General features: G+C 32.7%; 1 protein-coding gene across 2 annotated transcripts; it reads right to left on the bottom strand.

Moving 5' to 3' along the window:
* Positions 1 to 1,520: 1,520 nt before the first annotated feature.
* LOC116340169 lies at positions 1,521 to 11,847 on the bottom strand. Of its 2 annotated transcripts, none has more exons than XM_031766471.1 (8): positions 11,236 to 11,847; positions 3,932 to 4,741; positions 3,471 to 3,774; positions 3,253 to 3,366; positions 2,893 to 3,141; positions 2,230 to 2,804; positions 1,871 to 2,145; positions 1,521 to 1,801 (listed from the first exon to the last, which is right to left on the bottom strand). In XM_031766471.1, exons 2-8 carry the CDS (start codon positions 4,307 to 4,309, stop codon positions 1,696 to 1,698), a joined length of 2,001 nt encoding a protein of 666 aa, XP_031622331.1. In that variant the 5' UTR covers positions 4,310 to 4,741; positions 11,236 to 11,847; the 3' UTR covers positions 1,521 to 1,695. The 2 variants fall into 2 exon arrangements, with proteins under 2 accessions (XP_031622331.1, XP_031622332.1); XM_031766472.1 differs by having other exon boundaries at positions 3,932 to 4,280; positions 11,236 to 11,844.
* Between the last annotated feature and the right edge of the window lie 241 nt (positions 11,848 to 12,088).

The following is a 12,088-nucleotide window of genomic DNA, read 5'->3' as shown; positions in this document are numbered from 1 at the left end:
TCAACGGAAATTCAAATATATATAGAATATTAGATTCAAATGAATTGGATTTTAGCCAAATTACATAAAGACATTAATTACTTCATTGGATGGATGCCATCATGCCAAAATAATCCATGCTTCATATGATTCGACATCATATGTGCATTTTACAAAAAAAAAAAAAAACTGAAAAACCATGCGACGAGAAAAATTCAGAATGAAAACAATTTGTGAAGCAATGTCATCATTAAGAAACTAAATGCTACCGTTACATTAAAAGAACTTGACCATAAAAAATTTATACTATTAATGACTTCTTCTAACGACATAACGTATAATTCAGACGGCAATGTTCATAATGTGTTCGGTATCGCGTAATAATTTCGGGGCATTGAAAATATGGTTTTGGATTATTCATATCAATCACATAAAAATTGGATTGAGTGAATTACATTACACACAGCTTATTTTGAATGCAAATGTATTGATGGCACCATCCCCTCCGAATGTGTCAACAATTACCTTTCAGAGACCGAACACTAATCGATACTGTATAGAAAACAATGCGTTTTGTTTGATGTATTAAAGGCACGGCGCTCGCTTACACACACATATATAAGAATGAGAATCGAGTCGTGAGATTGAATTGATTTGTTTACAATATGCTGATTGATGACATTCATTTTCGTGTTCCTTATGTTGGGACTCATAATAATGAAAATACAACGCAAGATGTCAAAATAATAAATATTTTGATGAAAACGTACGTACCCTACAGAAGTCGCGACAACAACTGTCCATAAATCAAAATGACAAAAAAAAAATACTTGTTCAATTTATTGATGCACATAAAAATAGATTCAGTCTTATGTCACATTATTTTAATCATATGTTTTTAAACACTATTGTTAGGAATGGAAAGCAATTTCTAGAAATGTCTAGCACATTGTATTCGGTTGAAAAAGTTTTTTTTTCGAATACATTTGAAAATGAAAAATCGTTTTTTCTTCATTTCAGTAGTGGAATGAGCCAAATAAATGTGTTTGATCTTGAATTTTGTTTACCGCCAATTCATCCATGATATTGAATTTGAATAGTAATTGAGGCTAAGGCTATCTTTTGCTTTCAAATGGAGCATTTCCAGAAGTTTTCGAAGGTCGCCCGTTTCTGAAGGTCAAAGTATATGGATTGGTGACCATATGAAAGTTGAAAGTTTTCCTCGGAGAATACTGCAAATAGAAAGATGGAAATCGGTGCCGTAAAGTATATGCATGCAAAAAGTTCATCCTGGGGTCTCCCTAAGTATCTTCATAGTCGGAAATGCACAGTGCAAAAATCAGAAGTCAATTTTAAAACAATTTTTTTTTTTCATCAAGAATTCTAATTGGGAATTATTTTTTCAATCCGAATCCAGATTGGTCGGCTTAACATTTAAAATGAAAATAATGTTTATAAATTGTATAGTAATATCATTTATTTATTTGATATATTTGATTGTAAAGAAAAAAAAAACATAAAATTTGTTTTTAAAATCGTCGCTAATTAATTAATTAATTTATATTAACATTTACAAATAAACACGAAGAATATGTGGATAATGCCAAATATTTCTTCATTCAAATGAAGAAAGTATAGAGCGGTATATATAGCAATAAAATGAAACTGGCATTTAAAAAAAAAAACAAACAAACAAACACTCATCAATCGATTGTTTTACATATGTGTTGTTTCGCCGAGATCTGATTGTTTCGATGCTACTACTTCTGCTTTTTCTGTTTCATCTTGACATTTTCGGCGTTTCATTATGATGTACAATAAACTGTGGACGAGAAATAAAAAGAAATCGATGACTGATCGTAATATAAAAATGAAAATTGTCTATACATACACAAAAAATAAAGCAGTCACTACGAGGAAAATGAAACTGAAGAAATAAAATGCGGCTGGCCATGAGTCCAATGTGTTTTCATAAACAATACTGTATAATGACACGAAGACAAATTTGCCACAGACTTCGATAATGGCAATAATTGAAAATGAGCGTCCCAATTCGTCGGTGTCCACAAGTTTTGACAAGATACTTTTGAGTACTAAGGCCCGAATACTAATGAATGCATCAGCCGTACGAGCAATATACAACATGGTTGTATCACGGGCAAGTGTCTGAAAGTTTCGAAAAGTGTGATTTTATTGTTTGTTTGCATTGCTTCAAATATAAATTCAATTTTAACAATGCGGATGTCTTACATAGCAAATTCGTGAGATACAAGAAAATGATGTGCCGACGACACCCAATATTGGATCCGAAAATTTACACAATTTACTTAAAATAACAACCATTACGATTGTTCCAATTAACGATGTAGCATTTCCATACGTTGCGTATGCACTATAAATAATTCCATCCCAATTTAATGCAATACGAGTGAAATTATATTCATTTGGCTCTTCACCAAATGCAGGTCCGATTGCAACAAAATACATAACAAACATAAAAATCAAAATGGCTCGACCTTGATTTTTACGTTGTCGCATTAGAACTTTTACACATTCAACAGCCACAACTGGATTGAAGAAATCAAGCAAACAATTTGGCTTTGGTGTATCCACTTCCGGTTCGGTAACGGCCAATACTTCACGATGTCCATTTTGTGTGTCACGTGTATGCATATTATGTTCAGCATTATTATCAAATGCTGGATTTTCAACACCATTTGATGTCATTTCGATTTCATCTTTTTTCACGCGTTTCACCTCTTTTAACACGAACAAAATGTAAAATACGCCAATCAAATTGATTGGAATGCAAATTAACAGCAACGCTATTTGAATGAGAATAAAAAAAATTAAAAAAAACTTCAAAATTAGAAATGAAAGTCTTTGACACTTTTTATGTGAAATTATACTCACGAACATATCCAAGTTTTTGGAAAAGAATTCCAGACCATGGAAGCGATGCGATCGGAATCAATGGAACGATTTGAGCAAAAATACCAAATCGCATTGTTCGATCTTCTTCGGTGGTTGTTTCACTAAGGTAACTATATACACCCATCAGCATTAGATTCGCTCCACCAGTTATAGCCGGCAATAGCTTGCCCAGAATTGCACTGAATTCTAATGGCAATTGCTTGAAGAACACAGCAGCAATCAAGTATACTATTTTCAAAATGCAACGATTTTTCGATCGAAATTTAATAATAATGTACTTTCTATTTTTTGTTTCTTCTTTCTTTTTGGTTCGAATGAAAAACAATTACACTGTCTTACCGATCAATGCAGCCAATTCACCCAGTAATGGAATCAACATGCATGGTTTACGTTTTCCCCGTTTATCCGACCATCCTCCGGCAAATAAAATCATTATTATACCAAATACCCAATCTAAAATATAAAAGAAGTAAATTATATATCGTACATCCAATTTAATCCATGTCGTTTCGTGCATATTTCCAGATCAATTGTTATTATATATCGTTTTATTTTACCAAACGGTGCTGTGTATAAATTTAATTGCGTGTCCAATCTTTGACTGTCAATTTCGGCTTGACACACCAGCTCCTCCAGCTCCGTAATGTCAAAATAAATGGTTGCATTTGAGCCTGGTGGTAAAATCGACGTTCCATTTTTATATGTTGTAGCGTTCAACACTTGAGAATAATCACTGTATAAATGAATTGATTCAGATTCTTTTTGCTTTTCACGAAAACTAACACAGTTGATATTATTGATTGATTTATCGATCATATTATCGCAGACAACATCACTATAGTTGAAATTAACACGGCACGACTGAAATGAGAAGATGTTAAAAAGATTGTGATCAAATCTAGTGCGAAATGTCTTTGATCGTGGACGAATCAAATGTCAAAAACTGATATATTATATGCATGAATCTAATCGATGGAGAAAATAATACAATATTTTACTATTTGAAATAAATAAATACCTTTTCTAAAGCTAAATTTTCAGTAGCTATGTAGAGGAAACATGACGGCAGCAACCAGAACACCATTATTGGTTCAACTGTTATTAATGAACAAATCTTTAGTAGACCCTTTCCGGAAAAGAACCAAGAACATTGGAATTTCTCCTCTTGATTGGTTGGAGGTGTTTCAGTGGTTTCGTTGGTGGTGGCTGTTTTAGTGGATGTTGGCTGTGCAGTTGTATTTGGTTCGGTTCGACTTTGTGTGGCACCCCCATTTTCACTCTCTTTAATTGCCATATTTTTGCGTTGTAGCGATTTTATTCGGATCGTTGCAAATTTATCACTATCTTGTCCACCCTTAGTGTTAATACTAGAGAATATGTAGTTTTTTAACGACATTTTGATGAGCTTTTGCAACAACGTTTTCGTAATTCGAGAGAAAAAGGAAAGAAAAGCCAAAGCAAGAAGTTCAGTTGACGGGAAAGTATAAGTTGAAGAAGAAAAATGCAGAAATGGATAAAAAAAAGTAGGAGCGTCAGTTGTTGTTTCGTTCTCCAACCCTCTCTCTATAGTAGTATAGTTGACTATTCGTTTGTGATCGATACCGTAGTTAATCGATGATTGCCATATGAGAGTTCAACAGCATGCAACGCATTCAGTTAATAAAATGTCAAAAACATCATCATTCAGTGTGTAATATGACTCAATTTCAGGGTTTTTTCTCAATTATTTCAACGTATGAATCACGTTAAGAAAACGGCTTGGTTATGCGCTATGTCTCCGGATCCAGTTAGTGAACGTTATTTGGTTGTGTTTATGTTCGTATTTGATCTAAAATAGCACGAAAATCAACTTAAAAATTCATATAATTGCCGACAGCAATGAAATGGTATGTTTTGTTTTTTTATTTTTAGTACGAACGTGATAATTTGTGAATTTGGAAAAACAATTCGATTATAGATCTTCTTTGTGCTAATTGTTGGAACGATTCGAATAATTTCGTGTGTGTTTTTTTTAATTGGATATACATTATTTTTTTGAAATGACATACACAGAAAATAAATGGATAATAGGCAGTTGGAGCAGAGTAGTCGTTTCTATATTTTTTCCTCTGTTCTTCTCTATCTTCTCTATCTCTGCTCCATCGTTTATAAGAAGACCTCTCATGTAAGTGAGTGTGCGCGGCGATTTGTTAATTACAGTATAGCAATAAAACATAAATTACACACAATGTACTTTTACAATGGCATGCACAAACCAGTTCGGATGACGATCAATTGATTTGAGAATTGTAAAATTGACAGTGTGTACGTGTGCCGAACATGGGAAACACGACAACAATCAATTTCCGTGCTTGCCGACTAACTCTTAATTATAATTAATGTTAATCTCATTGGAATTGATTTGTTCACAGAGAAAAAGAGAGACATGTACACAAACACATGATGGGATGCACACCAAAAGATGACAAGTGAATGAGTGAGTACGGGAACTCCAAAGAATTTTATATGTGATTCAATCCGGATTTTGCAGTTACATTGAGAAGATGAATAACAAACTTAATCAAATTGAAATTGACGATTTTTTTTGTACGTCCCGCCAATTCAAATGACACCGAATAAGCAAATGATGACCATAACTTACTTTTAAAATACACAATCTCATGTTAATTATAAACCATGAATACGAGATAAAAAAACAACCACACTGAATGATATTATGTGATAGAGTTCAGTTGGAACCATGCGTATGCTTATGCTAAAATAATTAATGCGAGTACGCAGGGATTGTGTTAGAAAAACAACATAGGTGTTGAGCAGAAGTATGTATGATCAGAGAGCAGAAATTCACAAATCATATTCATTCTTCCAAATGATGTGCAATCAATCTAAATATGATTGAATAGCCAATTTTGCTCTTAAGATTTATAAGAAGAATTTGGTTTTGAAGGAGACAGAGTTTAATTTTTTGAAATTTAACCCATATCGTACCGCCGTTCAATTTTTCTTTTCTCATCGAAATACTTGAACTTCTAATTATTCGCATTATATACGCCCTTTTATCCGTCTTTAACCAAATGGTCGCCTGTTTTTCTTTTAAGAAAATTCTTAAGCGTTAAAAATATTTTTAAAAAATGGTCAGCAAATTGGCAGAACGCATATTTTCCATTTTGGTTAGAGACGGGTTAAATATGTCACATATAAGAGATTTTGTATGTTCGACGATTTATTAGAGCTATCTGAATCCTAAAGTTGTTTGTCATATTAATCGATTGGTATATTACGTTTGATATACCATATTGATACTGACCATTTTTTCAGATCTTCTGGCCATTATTTAAATGACAAAACAAGTTTTTATAAACTCAAGCTCCGTCAAGCTCAATGTTACAATACTATCAACGAAATGTGTAGATTTTACAGTGTCACATACCGATTCGATGCAAATAACTGTATGTTAAAATCAAGCAAAAGAGAAGAAAAAAAAGTGGTTGAATCTTATTAATTTCGAGCAATGGAACAAGTTTGTCTCATTTCATTTTGTTCACGTCTATTGAAAATGTATCTGTGACTGGCAATAAAATGAATTCTATTCGAATGATTTTATGTTCTTCGCACACATTTCGAAAACAAGTTCGATAGCTTAAGTAAGAGAACGTGATGAAAAGAGATGACACTGTTTATTTAGAATATAATTATTGCAGTGACCTATCCATAGTTCCTCCACATTTCGACTTTGAATCATATGGTAATTTTTTTATGCGTTTCATGTTGATACGCTCTTGCATTTGGACAGAATATTGACGCCAAAATCAAATTAAATTTACTTATCTATCTGCTGCTTCGATGCTGTGAGTTAATTCATTTCGCATCGAAAGAGTGAATTGGCGAAAGCACGATGTTCTATTAATAAACAACATTAGATTTGCATGCAAATGCAAAATAATCTAGTCAATAAGCGTTATTCGTTACCCTCTCTCTCTCTCTCTCTCTCTCTCTCTCTCTTCACCAATAAAAATTTGTTTTATTGTGTACTTCTTTCCTTTGTTTCGATCGAGCAAGAAAAATGGTGTTGCTTTTTGTATCCAAGGTCAATTTTTATTTTGTTTGAATGTCGAAAAATATTCTCATCCACAAATAAAATAACACATTTCTGATACATTCGTGGCCTGACTGTGTGGTAATGAGGTATTTAGTTAAATTAAAAAAAAAATCATTTTCATTCAATTCCGGTTTTAAATGATTGCATGCAAACGAATCGCAATTTTTTTTTTTACTGTAACACAAATACCAAAATAAGGAATGCATCTATTTTCGTTGGTGATGCAAATTTACCAGTTCGACCCATGAAATGTTTTATGATTGTGATCGATATAAATATATTCAACCGCATTGCGTTAGATTGGTCATGAACATGTGGTCAGCTCCATGTTTGATATTTAACCAACAAACAACTAATTTCAAACGTCCAAAATCGTTTAGGTTAAATTGATCAAATCTAATTCGGAATTTTGGAATTTAATATTATCTCTAAAACGAAATATGGTTTTTACGGTACACACATTGAAATTATCTTTTTAGAAAGAATGTGTACACAGTTCAAATACCCGGATATTTACAACCGGTGATGACAAAAGTGTGGAATTTTCGTGTGATTCGAATTCATGTCTGTTTTTTTTTTAAATCATGAAATGGATTGAGCAGACAATATATTTGGAATTTGCCACCTGGATATTTCAGCTTGTCTGGATAACGTCAGTCGCTCCATTCCAACGCCTAACATCACACAGATGAGCTGAAATAACCACATGACATTATCCAAATACATTGTCTGATTTCAATCATTTGTTTCCACAGTCTACAGATGTAATTTGTCTGACCCGGCCAAAACATTCAGTCTTATTCGAGTTTAATGATGATCAAAATCATAACATTTATTTTATTACATTCACATTTGTTGCAATTTCAATTTGCTGTTTTAGTTGTATCATGCTACCTCGATGACGAATCGATGACAAAGACACATCCAATTAAAGAAACATACAAGATGCTATTATAAGTGTGCTCAAGCACGCTATATATACAAACAATGTCAAACGGGCTGGTGTGTGCCTTAAAGACCCGGCCTTTTGTATATAAAAAAAATCCAGTTTTTTCGTGATGGGTCTCTGGCTAAAATGTCCAATAAATTAATAATAATAATTATATTATTTGCATGACAAAAACTCAAATCATGGAATTTGTAAATTGGTAACGTTTTTTTTCTTTCAGAACCAAATAAATAACATCACGAAATTATATGGAGAGAAAAACTTGAATTCAATAAACAAAATTAAAAATCAATCACCTTCATAGCGTCTCAAAACCTTCTCGCAATTGACGCAAATGGTGATCGAAGCCAACACATACAAATCAAATGATGATAAATCGACAGACATTTTCAGTGTGCATCATTTCACATTTTTGGTAAAGTTAAACTCTTATTGAATTTGTGTTTATGTGTGTGCACGTATCAAGAACAAAACACTGCTTGGAAGAAAATAAAAATTCGAAAATAGTGTCGAGGTAAATCAAGTAAAGTTTAACATTTGATGTCGTCAGAGAAAAATAATGACGATGATCAATGGGGTTTTCTTCATATTTGCGTGGGTGTGTGGGTTTGACTTTTTTTTCACCGAGATGCATTTATTTAGAAAAAAAAGTCGATGAAAGCGTTCGGAGCAAACAACAATAATATAAAAAAAGGAAAGAACAATACTCTCACAATCGTCGTAAATGCCATAAAATTTTAATTTGTAATTATGCAAATGCACGAGCTAAACGGCGAAATTCATAGAATTTATAACTTATATCAATGAAACCGTTTCCAATAGTTGTTTCTCTCGCATTTGCCCTATCTTCCTCGTGTGTATACGCGCAATCGTCCGCATGCTCTCTTTTTCGCTTTCATTCACAACAATAATTTATTGATCATGTGCAGGCATTGATGTGTCTTTACACAAATATATATATATTTTTTTGTTGTATTGTATAATTCATACAACTTTGGTTGAAATTGAATTGTTGTTACGTTATTATCACCACCATTTATGCATGCAGGTGAATAATGTTTTACATTAATATTTTTTGTGGTGAGAGAAAAAAAACGGCATGCACATTCATTCTCACCTATTGTATTGAGTTCAATGAGAGTATTGAATGTTATCTTCTATTTACTTGATTTGGTTATTTTAATGTTTTTTTTTTTTTGTACGTGAACATTCGTGCGCAATTGTGCAAATATTAAAGTAACCAGCTTAACTTATTTCAGAATAGAAAATATGTGGCGGCAGCAACGATGATGGCCATTAAATCCGTTTGCTGTCGTTCTTTGCATTGTTTTTCGCACGCTCTTTTATTTCATTTTGCAGCTAATTATCAAGAGCTGCATCATGTTAATTTAGATATAACGATCGAAGCGAGCGAAGCGATATAAAAATAAACAAAAATGAGCATGATCAGGGGTGATTGGGTCTGTGTATAAAATCGTTTCGCCTTTCAAATTATGAGCATTCTTTTTGTAAATATGCAATTAAAATAGCGATTTTGAAGCTTTGATATTTGTTTTATTCGTTGCCTTTTTGCAATGTAAATCATTCATTGTTCTTATCATATTTAATATTTGTAATTCGGCGAAATTCAATTTGTTTGTTGTGCGAATAAGTTTATTTTGAGCCGAGTAATTTGCATTTTTTTTTTTAAATGGAATTTTGTGCCTAAGGAATTGAAGGTCCGTTTATAAATGAAATTAAAATTATCGTTTCAATGCATACAGATCGTCAATTTTTATTTTGAACAGGAGATAAGTCATTGTGGCAACTTACGTATTTTGTTTTCTTTTTTTTTAATCTATCAGCGCCAAGATCAGCGCATACTTTTACAATTTTATCAATTAAACTAACGCCAAGATGAATAACATTTGACGTTATTGATTGAAATGTTACAATGTAATCAATTTTGACATAGGAATTTCGTGTTTTTTTTTATTTCTGTCTACTTTTTTCAATCAAGTTAGCAGCATTTACGGTATAGCTTATGATGCTGACAACAAGATACTGGGTGGAAGTATAACGAGTTTAGCAACTTAAATATAAATATTTTAAGTGTGATTTTTTAATAAATTAGCACACCTTAAAAAGTTGTCTCTTTTTTTTCTTCTGGACGAGAAATGAATTTGCCCGCGAATAACAAAATGCATAATTTGAGCAAATTAAAATTTTGTAAACCAAAAATGGCCAAAACTATTTGATAATGAGAATTGGAAAAAATGTTAAAACAACGTGGCAACGACAATCCAACCGATAATGAATAACGATAAAATGAAAACAGGAACAAACCAAACAAAATATCTACGTTGCTCCGTACAATTAATGGAGAAGAGATAAAAAAGATCAACATATTATTTTTCTCTCGGAGAGCCATTTGATCTTTCAAATTCGTTGTAACGTCATAATTCGTTGACGTCTATAACTCAACATAAATTTTTATCACAAAACCAGCATATCTACATGACCGTCAAGGAAGTTAAATCAAGTTTATCTCTCAAAGTGATTGAATATGAAATATCACCATAATTTCATCTATGATATATAAAATGTGTAAATGTCAACTCGATTATTGTGATTGGCTTATAGATCTCACGATAGAGAGCGGGAGAGAGAGAGTCGTCGGTCAATCAAGCAATAAGCGAATCTATTATATGTACGCGAATCCTATAGAACCAATGACAAATACTTGGGAGCGAAAAATATGTTAAATACTACGACGCTGGCGGCGACGACAATGATCATTACTTCTTTTTCAGACTGATTGCCTCTCGCTCTCTCTCTTCATCACATGTGTCTGGAGACGTTTATAATATGCGTGTGCATTTGCCTAGAATAAATCACGACGACGACGACAACGACGACGAAAACAAAACGATTTGAATGGCATAAAAAGACATAGTCAAAATTGTAGCATACAAATGCTTTGCTACGTATCTGTCTTGATTCCGTGATGATTATTTTCGATTAGAAACAACTTGGTTTGGTGAATTGTTGATCTCATACCCAAAATGTGATGTCTACGGTTATTTACAATATTTGGAAGTGAAACAAAAAACACTTGAAATAGAGAAGGATAGAGTTTATTTACTAAAAGAGAGTTCATACACATGAAAATAGCATTAAAACATGAAAAAAAGTATGGGTAAGTTACCCCACGACAGATGGAATAAAGCGAATAATAAATACAAGCCAAACAAACTTTCGACCAAAATAGTATGTTTAATCCATAGGTATTTACCAATTGTACGGAAAAATAAGTTCGGTAATTGAACCAAACCGCGTTTGAAATGAAAAAAAAAATGGTCTGGAATCAAATCGATCGTTTTTCGATCATGTCACCCACTATCGATATAAATAAATAAAACACTAAATTACACATTAACTTTAAATCGATCAATTCTTTTTATGCATCGACTACTTCAGAGATTCACCACTAAACATAAATTGGCGATTTTGTGAGTACGAAAAATGATATTGTTTATGCACTCTTGTTTTTTTTTTTTTGTAAATTTTATACGAATGTTCAACGAATTAAAAGAGAAAATTAATTTCGCGGTCGTAGCAAATGCAGCACTTTTGCTTTTAAAAAAAATCGTTGCCTACGTGTGATGTCATTGACAAAATTTGACGATCGAAAGAAAAAGTGTGTTCGATATACGAGATTATTGCAGATCGTACAGTGCGCGCTTCACTTTTTTAACCATAACCATTCGGTTATCAGTTTCATACTGATTTGTTGCTGAAGTGGCTGCTGTTTTGTTCGCATGTTTTTGCTTGCCTCCACGATTATTGTGTTGTTACTGTTGTTGTTGTTGCGAATTTTACTCCTGTTGCTCTCGCGCGTTCGCTGCTATTCCTTTTCTTCTTTATTTTATTTGTTCTTTTCCCGTCTGACTTTGCTTCTGATTGTGTGTAAGATTTTCGTTTGCTTCAAATACCAGTTCAAGCATAGCGCAGTCAAATGCTCTTTCATTCTTTCTTTCTCTGTGCACAATTTTCAGCAATACATTTTTGTGTTTCAGCAATAAACTTTTGAATCAAGCGGCTATGGATTTGATTTGTATGAAATTGCTCTGAGACACACAACGATT

The sequence above is a fragment of the Contarinia nasturtii genome, unplaced genomic scaffold (assembly GCF_009176525.2).
Source record: "Contarinia nasturtii isolate CC-2019 unplaced genomic scaffold, AAFC_CNas_1.1 Cnas_scaffold_630, whole genome shotgun sequence".
In the NCBI taxonomy this organism is placed as follows: Eukaryota; Metazoa; Arthropoda; class Insecta; order Diptera; family Cecidomyiidae; genus Contarinia; species Contarinia nasturtii.
This window is presented reverse-complemented; position numbering and strand designations above follow the sequence as displayed.